Source organism: Rousettus aegyptiacus, unplaced genomic scaffold (genome assembly GCF_014176215.1).
Source record: "Rousettus aegyptiacus isolate mRouAeg1 unplaced genomic scaffold, mRouAeg1.p scaffold_m13_p_17, whole genome shotgun sequence".
NCBI classification, from domain to species: domain Eukaryota; kingdom Metazoa; phylum Chordata; class Mammalia; order Chiroptera; family Pteropodidae; genus Rousettus; species Rousettus aegyptiacus.
This window is the reverse complement of record NW_023416292.1, coordinates 26,791,794-26,806,722: the sequence shown is the minus strand read 5'-3', so window position 1 is coordinate 26,806,722 and position 14,929 is coordinate 26,791,794. Positions and strand designations below refer to the sequence as shown.

General features: G+C 42.6%; 1 protein-coding gene and 1 pseudogene across 1 annotated transcript in view; both read left to right on the top strand.

Annotated features, from left to right (window-relative positions):
* Positions 1-14,929, top strand: part of SNX27 (sorting nexin 27) — a 57,956-nt gene that overhangs the window by 23,752 nt on the left and 19,275 nt on the right. The window contains exons 3-5 of the mRNA XM_016126080.2: positions 9,788-9,980; positions 11,618-11,682; positions 13,106-13,210. Coding sequence (XP_015981566.2) covers positions 9,788-9,980; positions 11,618-11,682; positions 13,106-13,210 — 363 coding nt within the window. The remainder of the gene's footprint in view (positions 1-9,787; positions 9,981-11,617; positions 11,683-13,105; positions 13,211-14,929) is intronic.
* LOC118612986 lies at positions 10,750-10,868 on the top strand (annotated as a pseudogene).

Sequence of the window (14,929 nt, the reverse complement as noted above, 5' to 3'; positions counted from 1 at the left end):
AGAATCCCCGGCAGGTAGCCGCCCTCCTCCACGCCTCCCGTCGTCCTCCAGCTCTTGGGTGACTGCCGACCCACTTTCTGTATCTAGATTTGCCTCTTCTGGACATTGCATATCAATGACATCGTGTGCTCCCAAGGTTCACCCACGCCATAGCATGCATCACCCAGGAACCTTCCATCGTGCGGAGTCACCACGTTCAGTTTATCTGTTCTCCAGTTGATGGACGTTTGGGTTGTGTGCTTTTTGGCTGCCGTGAAGAGTGCTGTTATGAGCGCGTATGTACGTGTTTTTGTGTTGGATGCGTGTCTTCATTTCTCCGAACATCTGTTTAGAAGTAGCATTGCTAGGCCACGTGGTAACTACGTTTGCCCTTCTGAGGAGATGACAGCCTGCTTGTCAGAGTGGCCGCACCAGAGTTTTCAATTTATTGTCTAGTCTGTCATCCATTTCGAGTTGACTTCTGTATATTGTGTGACCTAAAGGTCAAGGTTCTTTTTTTTTTTTTGCCATGTGGATATTCAATTGTTTCAGCCACCTGTGTCGAAAAGAATATCCTTTCCGCATTGAAATATCTTGGCATTACTGTTGAAAATCAATTGCACGTGAATGTGTGGGGTTTTGGTGTGTGTGCTCTATTCTGCTCCATTGATTATGTGTCTGAACTTTTCAGTATTTACATCTCTCTGAGTTCGGCCTCTCTTTAGCGTCTTTTCCCTTGAGTGGGTCATAGCCTCCTGGTTCTTTGTATGATGAGTACTTGTGAATTGTAGTAGCTGTTGTGGATGTTCCACCGTGCAGGATCCGGGTTCTCCGACATTCCTCTAGGGACCTGGAAGTTGACCGTAAGCTGTGCCGCCTTCCGTGGGTTGTACTCGAAGTCTCAGTGCAGTTCTTCCAGGCTTGGCCGTGCTGCTTCGAGTCTGCGCTGTGTGTCTGTCCTTCAGGGAGCGGCCGTCCCAAATTGCGTGTGGGGCTCATCGCAGAGCTCAGGGCTCCTCCCCTCTGGTCCTCTCCCCTGGAGCCCTTCATCGGTCCTGTGGCAGCCGTGGCTGGCCAGAGTCCTTTCTCTCTCTTTCCTCCAGTTAGAAAGATGTCAGGATTTTTATTGCAGTTTTAGTTGCGTAAGTCACATTGCTTTGTGACTGATGCCCACTCTCAGGGCCAAGCCCGTAAAAGCAGGAAAGGCCCCCACCCTGTGGGATGCTCCACATTTTGAATGCGCTCTACAGTCTGCATGCTTTTAGTGAACTGTTCAGAATCCTCGGGTAATCGCTTTTTGTATTCTGTCCAGAAGTGGTACTTGTTATCACTGGGAGGGTTGCACTGCGGGGGGTTTGTACAATAAAACCTGAGTAAGATTTTCAGTTCTATCAGTTTTTCTTTCTGTATAATGAAGCTATTATGTCTTCTTGGTGAATTGACCCCTTTAAAAATCTCTCTATCCGTTGTAATATTCGTTTTTCCGAAGTCTTCGTTTGATATTAAATAACATGTAGCTCCTGATAGCCACTTCGGCTTTCTTTTGATTATTGTTTTCATTGGATATCTTTTCTATCCTCTACCTTTAACCTCCCTGTATAGTTACACTTAAAATGGGTTTGTTACAGACAGCATGTAGTTATGTCTTGCTTTTTATCCAGTATGGCAATCTCAGGTCTTTTATTTGGAGTGTGGATACTAAATGTATACTTACATTTAGTATAATTATTGACATAGTTATGTTTAAATCTACCACCTTATCTTTATATGTTATGTCTCATCAATTTTTTATTTTTTCCTCCTTTCCTGCCTTCTTTTTGATGAATAAAGTATTTTTCATTATCCCGCTTTATCTCTACTATTGTATTATTAGATATACTTTCCTGTTTTATTTTCTTAGGCGTTGTTCTAGGTTGACAGTATACGTTTTTAATTTATGTGCGTTACCTTTAAATAACACCGTGTTCCACAGTGTGAGAATTTTACATCTTGTGTTTCGTTTCCCCCTCCCACGCTCTGCGCTGCTGTCACATCCTGTGAATTCCTTGATACTTTGTTGTCTTTGCTTTAAACAATTAAAGAGAATAGCGTGAGAAAAAAATTCTTTTATATTTAACTGCATATTTACTATTTCTCATGTCCTTCATTCCTTTGTGTGAACCCAGTTTCCATACGATGTCACATTCCTACTGCCGAAAGCACCTCCGTTAGTGTTCTTGTAGTGCAGATCTGCTGGTGATGAATTTCCCTAGCTTTTGTTGGTCTGAAAAAGTCTTCATTTTATCCTCAAGTTCGAAAGATATTTTTACAGGTTATAAAATTCTTAGGTGATAGTTCCCCCCCCCGCCCCCAGTGCTTTAAAATGTCACTCCACTCTTCAGATTTTGCATAGTTTCTGATGAGAAATCTGCTCATTTTAGTTTTTGTAATGTTTTAATTGCCCCTAGCTATCTTCAGAGTTTTCTATTTATGGTTAGTGTTCAAAGGTTTTTTTATGTGTCTAGGTGGGTGTTTCTCGGTATTTATCCTGCTTGGGGTTTTCTAAGCTTTATAGATCTGTGGTTTAATATCTTTTATTATTTTTAAAAAATTCTTAGCCAGTATGTCATCAAATATTTCTTCAGCCTCATTCTTTTTCTTTTGTCCTTCCGCGATTCCAGTTACATGTATGATACAATGTTTGATATTGTCCTACAGCTTTTGGATACTCTGTTCTTTTTTTTACCTTCTCTTTTCCTTTTAGTTTAGATTATTTTTATTACCCTGTTTCAACTTCACTGATCTCTTCCTCGCCACGTCCAGTCTCCCGAGGAGCCTGTCAGAGAGATTCCTCGTCTCCGATGCCGTGTCTTTCGTTTCCGTCGTCTCCATCCAACGTTCTCTGCCCCCTCAGAGTCCCTCTTCGCACACGTCTTGTCTGTCTTTTCCATTATTATCTTTTAACACACGAGTCACAGTTATTTTAAAGTCCCCGTATGACAGCTTTAACATCCGGGTATCTGTGAGACTGCCTTATTTCTTGACATAAAATGGCTTTTGTTTTGTTTTTGTCTGATCTTGCTCTTTCTGTCCTCTGATATTTGATTGAATGTCAGGCATCATGTGTAGAGCATTAGAGACTGAAGTAAACAGTGTTTGAACTTGAAACTATGCAGGCCTCTTCTTTAGGGGTTTGAGTCAATCATCAGTGGCTGTCAGTACCTTTATTGTCGCATAGGCTTCAGACCACTCTAACAGTGGGCGGCCTTGTGCTTAGAGCGGCGGCTGGGATCGGAGGGTTTTTCTCAGTGCTCAGCTCTCCCCGCCCTCTCAGGTTTTAGCCTCCCTGCGTGTCTGTACCCTGGACAGGTCCCCTCTCCACACCCTGGCCCCCTCCCCAGTGGTAGGTCGCTCTTGCTTTTTCCCGGGTTCGCGGTGGAGGTGGATGGGTTCTGTGTCATCTGGTTCAGCCTGTGCCTTAGGCGGGGGCTGTGTGCCTGTGTCTTGGGGACGAGGCTTTCATGCTCTTTCTGCCCTTCCTCCTTACCACTGCCACACTCGGCCCCGTAGCTGTCATTAGTCTGGGGAAAGAGTCTCTCGGCCCCGCCCCCCAGCCGCAGCGGGTGGCGTTTTGTGTCTGTGCCCCAGCAGTTGCCAGCCACCTCCCTACGCCTGGGCCGCCGCAGAGACCACCTCCGTCTCCTCCTGCCTGCGCCTGTTCCTTCTCGCGGGAGCAGGAGGCACGTGGAGAAGACCCGCAAGCGAGCAGGGCTCCCTGGTGTCCGGGATGGGATTGCGGTGCCCGCCGCTTCCGGGATGCTAAACAGAAGCGGAGGCAGCCTGTGGGCGCTGCCTCGGGTCCTCGTCTGCTCATTCTTTTGTGCCTGTCATTTCTGAGTCTGTTTCTACTGACTGAATTTTCTCCCGGTTGCAGGTCAGATTTTCATGCTGTTTTTTTGTCTAGTAATTTTTTTTTCTTTTTGGATGCTTGGGGTGCAATTTTATCAAGTTCCAAATCCTCTCACGTTTAATCATTTCATATCAAAAAGAGACAAACTATCTCTTAAAGAAGAAGAAACAGTGAAAACAGCACCAGTCTTCACAGGCAGGTTGCCAGTAGCGCGACTGCGGTTGGTCAGCTAGGCAGTCAGAGGGGACGCAGTCCACACAAGCCCACCCTCGCTGCTGACACCACCAGTTTGGGGCATTCCCGAAGTCACCCTCGGGGCCAGTGGAGTTCTAGAAGGCCTCACAGAACTCACTGAACCCTGTTACACTCCTGGTTCTGGTTGATTATAGGGGAAGCGTACAGGTTAAAATCAGGAGAGATGCACAGGGTGGAGGCCGGGAGAGGTCCAGACATGGAGTTTCCGCTGTCTTCTCCTGTGTCGTCATGGAGTGGCCTTAACTCCTCTCGGTCACAGCATGTGGCGTTATTCGGGAGCTGCTTCCAATCAGGGAAGTTCACCTGAGCTTTTGAGGTCCAGAGTATTTCCTGGGTCTCCATCACCTACCGCCTGCGTGGCTGACCTTTAGTCTCTGTTTAGTAATTTTTGATTGGATAGTGAAGACTGTGAATTTGATGATATCGGGTGTTAGATTCTGTTATATTCCTTTAGAGAGTGTCGGGTTTGTTTGTTTTTCTGGCGTGCAGCTAAATTACTTACAGTTTACTTTGATCCTTTTGAGGTTTGTTTTTAAACTCTTTTAGGGTGAGTTTATAGTAGCTTGTTCCCTAGAACTGATTCAGCCGCCCTCCTGAAGTCTGGCCCTTTCGTTCCCTTCTGAAAGTCATGCAGATTCAGTGAGATCTCTCAGTTCTGGCCCGAGGGAAGCCAGAGGAGTCAGAGTCGTTCTGAACTCCAGGAATGGATCATTTCACAGCTCTTCCCGGTCATAGTTCTTTGCTGGAAGTTGTCTTCAGCCAGAGAGCGTTCCAGGGGGTCCCGCGCAGCTTTCTGGAGCTCCGTCCCCGGCTCCCTCCTCTGGTGTACTCACCCCCGCGAGTTCCAGCTGCTCGGGCCTCCCCGAGCCCCAGTCTCTGTCCCCTTGACGTTGCCCAACTCCGCCGTGGGGCCCCGTCCGCGTCGCAGCTCAGGCGTTGCCTCTGGGTGGTCAGCCTGGCTTGCGGCAGGGCCCGTCCTGTGTGCTTCCCGGTTCTCAGGGTCACAGCTCTGAGCTGCCTGTTGTCCAGTGTCTGAGAACAGGTACCGCCTGTATCGTCCCGGTTTTGTAGTTGTCCACAGCAGGAGGTTAATTATAGGCCACCCAGAAGTTCCCAGATCGTCCTGTCAAAGAATATCGTTATTTATGGGCAATTCAGTTAAAACTTGATTTTAAATATTCTTGGCTTTACAAGAAATACCAATGAACTCTACTTCATACTATATAGAAAAACCAATTTCAGGTGGATTAAGGACTTAAATTACAAAAAAATTAAAAACTCTTAGTTAATGAAGTTTAGGTGAATAGCCTTTAGAATCTGGGGATAGCAATAAAAATATTGATAAATTGGACTTTATCAATTTTAAGCTTAAAAAAAATAAGATGCTTTAAATAAAGTGAGAAAAATTACATCCTTGGAAGAGGTATTTACAGTCCACACAAATGAAATGATTATGTCAAGAACATATAACAAACTTTACAAATCAATGAGAAAAGCACAAAAACTCGATGTAATGGTGGGAAAAACATATGAATAGGTATTTTACAGAAGAAGACACTCATGGCCAATAAATATATGAAGAGTTGATCAACATCATTAGTCATTAAGGAAATATAAATCAGGACCATAGTGAGAAATCTTTTCACATTCATTTCATTGGCAAAAATTAAGAGGATCTTTTTAATATTACCAAAAGGAGTGTCCATTAATGCAACCACTTCAGCTTATGGTTTGGCATTATCTCCTTAAACTGACCCTTCACATCCTGATGACCCACTCATAGGTACACAGCTAGGAGAATCTCTTGCATGTGTGCAGTGGGGACCTTGTGTACAGATGCTCACAGCTGTATTGTTTGCAATAGCAAAACCCGAATGCCCAACCCAAATGCCCATCGATGAGAGAACAGATTTTTAGAAAGCAACACAAAGTGTTATATACAGCAGAATAAATCACAAAGGTATGTAATGTGAGTTAGACGCAACGAAAAAGTCCCAAAAGGTCTCAGTCTACGTGATAACCTTTATTAAAACTAAAATACCCATTAAAAATTTAAATAAAAAATCAAGGATTGCATATAAAAACTATAAAAGAAAAGCAGGGGAGCGATGAACATGCTCGAGTGTGATAATTTGGGGGCTCAGGGAAGCAGGGAGATGGGATGAAGGCGGCAGAGACCACATGGTTACCATCAAGGTCTTAGCTTCTAGCTTATTTTTTACAAGATTAAAAACGAGTATTCAAATAGCTCATCAGAATAAAACTGTATTACAAACCAGGGATTATGACGAATCCAGTTCTGTACACCTGAGGTCCAAGTAACCATAAAGAAAAGCAATAGGGACCACTTATGAGTCACGTTAGGGTAAGTTATTTAGCAGCATCTTGTTGCCTTGAATGCTTTTTTTCTTTCCAAGGAGGAACCTAAATACTTAGGCATTTAGGAAGAAGTCCTTAGTCAAGGATCTCATAGATTTCCCCCACAATCAGCTGAGCACTGTATCTCCTTTTGCTAGTAGAAGCAGTTTTGTGAACAGCAAATAACATATCCTTTTAAAGATAAATTTCCAGCTAAAAACGGTGAAATAGGATGGCATTTGAAACAATTCGTTGGTCGTAGTGTACAGTGAAGATTCATCCAGATCAACAGTGTGGACCAGTTCGGTGTGTGTCTGACATTTGGAAGACAAACTCGGGTGATATTACCATAACCAAATGTCATCATTCTACCTTTTTTTTTAAATCACTTTGTTATAAGGAGATTCTCTTCCGTGTGTTCAGTAGCACAATTCCTGCCCATTACTTGAAGTTTCGAGAAAATGAGAACATTTTATTATTCAGATCCTACATAAGATGTTACATTACCATTTGAAAGTCTTAAGAAATCTGTAGATCAAGTTAAGGAATCAACAAAAAAGATCTCTGAACATCTGGGATGTGGGTTTCTGCTATTAAATACAGCTCAGCCATGACCAGCTTTGCTCTCCCCACGGCGGTTTGTGCTCATTGTCAAGACTCGATCAGTTACCGTCCTCAGCGTTCTCTAGAACTGAGTCACGGGCCTGGGGAAGTGGCACGGCATGGGTTTTCGGAGATTTACATACTAGGAAATTTAGACATTATGTCAAAGCTTAATTTTGAAACTTGTAGACTACAGAGACACAAAATTAGTTCACTGATTAGACAACGTTTACACTCTCCCCATCCGTGATTAATCCCATTTCTCTTCCTGGGATCTAACTCAGCAGAGTTCGTCAAGACAGCTGCGTGTCGTTACCTCGGGCAGCTGGCCTTGAAGTCTGAGCATTCCAGCTCGAAGTCGTGCAGGATATGGTCAGTTGGAGAAGGGAACAGCCAGCGACAGTAAATGCAGTTTACTTTTGCAAGCCAGGCTGACTTCATCTCACTCCGTGTGTGAGCCACCCAGTCTGAGGGTTTACATTAGAATGGAAAAATCCCAGAAGTCCCGCCTGCCTGCGTATATCTTTAGTTCCTATTTGATTATGTTCCCCTTCGGGTCCAAAGAATATATTTTTGACGCACATTTTCATCTGTAATGAGACTGTCCTTTCTCATGGACCATGTATATTCATTGCTTTTAGGCAGAGGACCTCAGCAGGGACTAAGTGAATCAGTCCTTTTTTTTTTTTTTTTTTTTTTGCAAATGAATGTGTCAAGGAAATGAATATTAATGATTTTTGTTAATTTTAAGGACAAGCGAACAAAGCAGTCTCTGTTATGATTTCTTTTTGTATGTTTTCTCATTTGCTGAGTACAGTTAATTTTAAAATGGTGTGGGTCTTGTGGCAGCCGTTCCTACCTGCATCAAGGTGTTGCTGAACCGTCGCCATCCCATTTGAATTTCTCCTCCCTTTGACTTCACGTTTAAATGGGGGTGGGGGCGGAGTGAGAGGCCGCTTGATGGTACTCTTCCCAACTTAGGAAGAAACTGAAAGTCGAATCAGTTTTTAGAGTTTCTTGATGAAACTGTCGCAAAGGCCTCTCAAGTTGTAGGGTTCTGTCTGCTCTAGGAAATGTTTTGTTGGACTTAAGATTGGTCACCATTGGGGAGATGCAACAACAGTCGTCCTCAGGTGCATTGGCAAAGACCTGCTGTCTGTGCTCTGCCTAGAAAAAGCCCCTGGGGAATATGTGGACCAGCGGGGCCACCAGCGTCTTACCTCCCCGCCCCGCCCACCTTGCGTGAGGGACTCACTCAGGCAGACTTAGGACCTTAGGACTGTGGACTTGCTTTTTTTAGCAAAAGAATGGTGATGGTATTGAGAAATTTGCAAAGTTTAGTTTGAGAAGCAAGCAGACAAGACCAGATTGACTGAATAAGACTTCTTAAGACTGCTTGCCCTGGAGAGAGCATGTGGTCCTGTCTGAGGGGAAGACCGTTCTCCTTTTTATGCTTTTAAACTTCAGAAAACAGTGATGGGAGTAAGCGGTAATCTGTATGGTTCATTACAATCAGTTACACATTTGAGTGGTAATCGCAGGAAGAAAGTCATTGATCAGGATCATACGCGTCCCTGGAGGCTGCCTGACAGTGATTAGAGGCTTTGCTTTTAATTGGGGAGAGATCGTAGGAGAATTGTGGGAGAGGAGTTTTGAATGACTAAATTATTTTATTTTTTGCATTTAATTTGTACTTCCTAGTCACAGAAGCATGGGAAAGGTTCTTGAGCTTGCAGGAAAGACTTTGCCCTGAGCATGCTCAGTGATAACTCTCGATTACATGAGTAGGCGACCTGTTTTGCGCACCTTTAAAGTTCCGAATGATTTTTGCTAAGCTAGTAAATGCGATTTGGGGCCGCATTCCCATTTCTGCATTATTTAATATGTTCTGAGAATACAAAGTAACTTGGACTATTCGATGTTTTTCGGTTATGCATTCTACCGTTCTCCTCTGTAAGGACGTATGTTTGAGAATTGCACACACGTGCGTCCTTTTTTCCATAAGATATTTGCTAAGTCCCTGCTGTGTGCCAGGTCCTGTTCTAGAAGCTTGGTATGCCTCTGTGAACAACAGACAAAAATTTCTACTCGTTTATCATGAGGATTATTACTTTTTATCATTATGAGGAGGTCCTTAGAGTATGTTTATTCTTCAACTTTTCGTTAACCCTGTTTTAATGATGGAAGGGAGAGGAACAAAACTTGAGATGTCTGACTTTGGGAAAGGAGTTTTTGATAACAAAAATGCCACTATTGCTTACATTATTTTTAGACCTTTTCTTTGGAAGTTTGGGCCACAAATATCAGTCACAATGCTTCAAAGTCAACCCTAGCTTTTTACATCTCCGAATTTGCTTGCTTGTTCATTCACTGTAGTTACCACATTGGCCTCGAGTGACTTCTAACTTTCCGAAAATAAAATCCACTCTTAAAAGCTGATAATTGCCATTGAAGATGTTTAAAACAGTGTGCTGGGAGTCATTTCAATAGCAGATATCAAATCATGGCCCCTTTGAAAGGAGTGGCCCTCTTTTGTACGAATAATTTCTGGTGTGTTTATTAAGTCTTATTTCACAGTGACCTTGAACATAGCCTCTTAGGTGTGTGGCAGAGTGTACCTAACCAACATCCGCCCGGGCCTGGCTTTAGTTGGTCCTGGGATTGCGTCTGTAGTGACCGCGCTTTCTTTGTCCCCCTCCCCAGGTGTACAACGTTTACATGGCAGGGAGGCAGCTGTGCTCCAAGCGGTACCGGGAGTTTGCCATCCTGCACCAGAACCTGAAGAGGGAGTTCGCCAACTTCACGTTTCCCCGGCTCCCGGGGAAGTGGCCTTTCTCCTTATCGGAACAGCAGTTAGATGCTCGGCGCCGCGGGCTGGAGGAGTATCTGGAGAAGGGTAAGCCGGGCCGCCAGCCCCCTGCACAGGCGCCCTGGATGCGCAGCCCCTGACTGTGCGCCTAAGTGTCCCAAGACTCAGCAGCGGACCAAGTCAGGTTCCCGACTGCAGATGTCGACCAAGCAAAGCTAACGAGCCAGGACTCACTGGTCCAGTACAGTGACGAATAGCCTATTTCGGTGAACTCGCCGAGCACATACCAGCAGAAAAACGAATCGTTCTTGATGCGTTAAGGACCTTTATTTATAGGGTTATATTATTTGCCAGCAAACACATACAGACGGACTCATCCATATGCTGAACTGATTTGGGAACTAAGTGGCAGTATTTAAGACATTTTTATTAAAGTGATTCTCGGTTCACTGGCTAATTCTACCTGAAAACTCCACATTCCTCTTAGAAGTGTCCATGGGTTGGTTTGCCGAGTGGCAGGTAATCTGAAGTCCCCTTATTCTAAACAGGTTATAGGTAGAAGTATTAAAACTTGTTATCTCAGGACTTGCACACAGTACGCTAGGAATCCGTGGACGTGGAACCCGAAGCAAGCGTTTGTATATCTAGAAAGTTGAGGAAATTGACACACATCTCCTGAGTAATGTGCTAGGTGTGCAATAGGCTTTTCTTTAAAATACTAATTTAGTAGAATAATGGTCTTATGTGGTATTTAGTAATTCTGTATCCTTGTGTCTTTATATAAGAACTAATTAATCTAGTTGAATTTTTTTTAGGCTTTGATAAAGAGCTTTATCCCTGAAAAAAAATCATTTCCATTTACGGCCATGCCACCCTGAACACGCCCAATCCCGTCTGATCTCAGAAGCTAAGTAGGGTCGGGCCTGGTTAGTACTTGGATGGGAGACCACCTAGGAAGACCAGATGCTGTAGGCATTTAAAAAAAAAAAAATCATTTCCCTTGGAGAAGGAGTGAAACTTCCTCATCTGTTTTTAGCTTTTTTTTTTCTAACATGGAATGGCCTCCAAACACAGCCCTTGGGAAATGAGAAAGGGAACGATTTTTTTTTTAATAAAATGCAGGAAAATTGTCAATGTCATGGACCATCCTCATGAGAGTGTCAGGAAATTAACTCTCTTAGGTTTAGACGATTAGCCGCCTGCCTGTCTGCTTTCCTCCTTCCTTTCTCCTTTGTTGTTGTGTAGAAGCTAAAATTAGTGAGGTGAGGAGATGTGCTCGCCTCAGTACTGAGTTACCTACCCATTTTCCCCAAAGTGGCTTTAAATGCTTATGGTTCTCTGACTGGCCTGTTCCTAAGCCAGGTAGATATTTTTCCTTTTGTATTTCAATTTTGTGTTTGGTTTATTTTTAATTGACCTTACCATTGGTCTGTTGTCTACCTCACACAAGACTGCAAAGTTAGATTTACTGAACTTTTATTTCTCTTTTTTTGGGGTGAATTCCTTTGACTATGTTTAATATTTTTAGCGAGCTACATCTATTATTCCTCTGTTCTAGTCCATATTTACATGTTTGTTGTGTCTTAAAATAGCATATGTCAGGGATGGCATGCTGCCTCAGCATTGTCCGGTTCTGATGATTTACACTTAAATCTCGGTATGTTCTTAACTTTGCTTTCTCGATTTCGGGGCCTCACGCCAGGTTCTGTCCTTGCTTCCTGCAGTGTGCTCGATACGAGTCATCGGCGAGAGCGACATCATGCAGGAGTTCCTGTCGGAGTCGGACGAGGTACGTGAGCGCCCTGCGCTGCTCCTCGGGGGAAAGGAAGGTAGCGATTACGGAGCGAATTGCCATAAATTCTCCAGGCGACTGTTTTTCAACTTCGTTTTTGTGTGCGTGCTACTTATCCTTCAAAACCTAAGGCTGGGTCCACTTTCTCTTTGAAGCCTTCCCCGTTCTCAGGTCTTCAGTTTTTCATCCCACCGAGAACTTTTGCAGTCAGTACCACTTAATCATCACCTTCTTGCTATCTCATTCTCTTAATTTTTATACATCTCTGAGGTGTAGAACTTGATATTTCGATGTATGTATACATAGCGAAATGATCACCACGGTCAAGCTAATTGACATCTTCGTCATTTGGTTACTCCTTCCTTCCTTCCTTCCTTCCTTCCTTCCATTCACCTTTCCATCCATCCATCCATCCTTCTATCCATGGTGAGAATGCTTAAGATCTACCCTCTTAACAAGTTGCCAGGTCACCATGCGATACGTGAGATTTCCAGAACAGGAGCTAAATCCCGATCACCTTTATATTCCGAGTGTTTGATCACAGTGTCAGGCATATTGTAGGTGCTTAATAAATATTAATCGAATAGAAGAATGAATATGTAGTGATACTGTATTAAATAGTGTATTATCTATTGATTATTTTATACGTCTGTGTCTTATTTTCCCAACGAGATTATAAATTTCTCTCAGACAAGGACTTATAACAAAGTAATGCTTAAGATAGTTTTAGGCAATGAATAGTACTTTTTTTTTTTTAACTAGTAAATGAAGATAGACTTGTTCCTAACTAGTTATTTATCTCTAATAAAAATTACAAGGTCAGAAATCTGTTAGAGGAATGTTGTAATCATCAAAAGCAATATGAGAGAAGGATTTCTTGGATTAAAGAGGATTAGAATTGTTTACTCTTTGCTAGAATAAAATTGGGCATCAGGCTCACTCAGATTTCGGAGTTTCATCTACTTTTCCTTTCAAAGGTGTCATGATTATTTCAGAGTTCAGAAAGGAACTTAGGATACTACTTGAGCTAATGCAGCATGGCCTGACCATAAAAAACAGACGATATTTGTTGAAACTACTGCTTTCACTTGTCTTCTCATTTGTGAGTTCTGAATATTTGAAAGTAAGCCAACACTCATCTGCGCTTGACCCAGACTGCTTCACATAAATTTTCTGTTTTAAAATGTGAACATGTTGGCTTCAGCATATTTCCTGTGTTCATCTTAAAGGCTAACGTCTGCCTTACCTAAAGTCGGCTTTATGACTTGTAAATGTCTTGACTTACAGGGTGTCTTTTTTTTCTCTTCTTCATTGGAACTCACGTTTCTCTTTCACATACTGAGGCCATTGTTTAGCCAGCATGTTACAGGGACAGCAGGGACGCTCTGGGTCCCAAACTCTCTGTGTGTCTCTTCCCCAGAACTACAACGGCGTGTCGGACGTAGAGCTGAGAGTCGCGTTGCCAGACGGGACGGCAGTTACGGTCAGGGTTAAAAAGAACAGCACTACAGACCAGGTGTACCAGGTAAAGTAAACGCGGCCGAGTAGACTTGCACCGTGTGGTTTAAAGCTAAGGAAGATGGCTTAGACGAGTTACTGTACGTGCAGGGCTTGGAGTATCTGGCACATACAGCTTTATTAAATGTAGCTACTATTGTTGATGCTGTTATTAAAGTAAATATCCCAGATTGTAGTGGTTCTGATTAGTCCCCCCCCTTTAATCGTAAGAAACTTTGTAACGTGCCTCAAAACAAAATAGTACAATGAACTTCTGTCTATTCATCACTCATAATTGATAGTCATTAAGGTTTTGCCACAGTCACATTATATATCCTTTTCTTCTTTGTTTAAATATTTTTAAAGCAAATTTCATGTTATTGGACTGTGTGTATTTCAGTATACATTTCTAAAAAATAGGGACATTCTTCTTACAGAACCACAAAGATATTATCAAACCTAAAAAATTAACAGTACTTCCTTGTTATTAACTAATAACAACCTGATAGCTGTATTTTCCCATTTATCTAAAAATGACTTTTTATAGTTGGTTGGCTAAAATCTGGATCTACATAAGACCTTTATGTCACATTTGGTTTCTGTGTTTATTTTAGAATAGAGCAGTCTTTGTTCCTGCTCCAACTTTTTTTTTTCATGTCATTGTTTATTGCAGAAATTGAGTCTGTGTCCTGTGGACTGTCCCACATTTTGAATTTATCTATTTGTTTCTTTTTATCTGTTCGTGTCATTTAATTTGGCTTTCCTTTTCCTCATATTTTCCATAAATGGAGGCTTGATTAGATTCAGGTTCAGCTTTTTCGATAAGAATACTTCGTAATTGGTATTATATGCTTCATATTGCTTATCAGTAAGCTGTATACGATATCTGGTTATTCACTTTTAATGATTGATTGGTAGGTTTAGGTGGTGATAACCTAATCTCATCAGTGTGAAGTTCTTCATTGATCTCTTGTCAGATCAGTGTATCACACCGGTGATTGCTGCCTTGACCTGTAACTTCTTTAAGGGTTGCAAAATGCTGATTTTCTAATTCTCTCATTTCTTCACATTTATGAGCTAGAATTATGTAAAGAACGTTTTCTTATCAACTAAAGCTATTTAGTTATTCTGAAATGCAGTTTGTAGTTAAAGGAGGGATAAATATTTAATTCTTTTACTGTCAGTTTTCAGAGTAAAGAATTGATATCCTAGTTGATGCCAATGAGGTAATTAGTTTTTTAGTATCACGTGGGCTTTTAGGAATTCGGGATGATTTACTCAGTAGCCTATGTTACCTTTTTGATCGTCCGGAGGTTTCGTCTTGGCCGGCGGGCGCTCTTTCACGCCTGCGCCTGAGCTCTCGGCGCAGCCCGTTTCTCTGTGACAGCACCCTTGTTTCGGTGCCGCGGGGGGTTCTGGGCTCATCCTTGCGTGTTTCCTGTGCTAGATCGAGAGGCAGCCGCTTCCCAAGGAGTCCTGTTTCCTTTCAGTGAGAAATGGTGTTTAAAGATCATGGTCTAGGTCCTGGGAACGGTTGTTGCTCTTAGACCTTTTCATTGGTCTTCGATCCAGATTTGATCAAGATTTTGAGGGCGACTACAGGTTTCTGGATATTAATATTTATTTCTCTTTGTAGCAAACAAACAAATCTGCTCCCCATACGTTTACATACATGCCGTATGCCATGGCGAAGGCCGTGGGCAGGATCTCAGGTGTTTCTATAAAATGGCGTGGTTGTAAGGAAAAC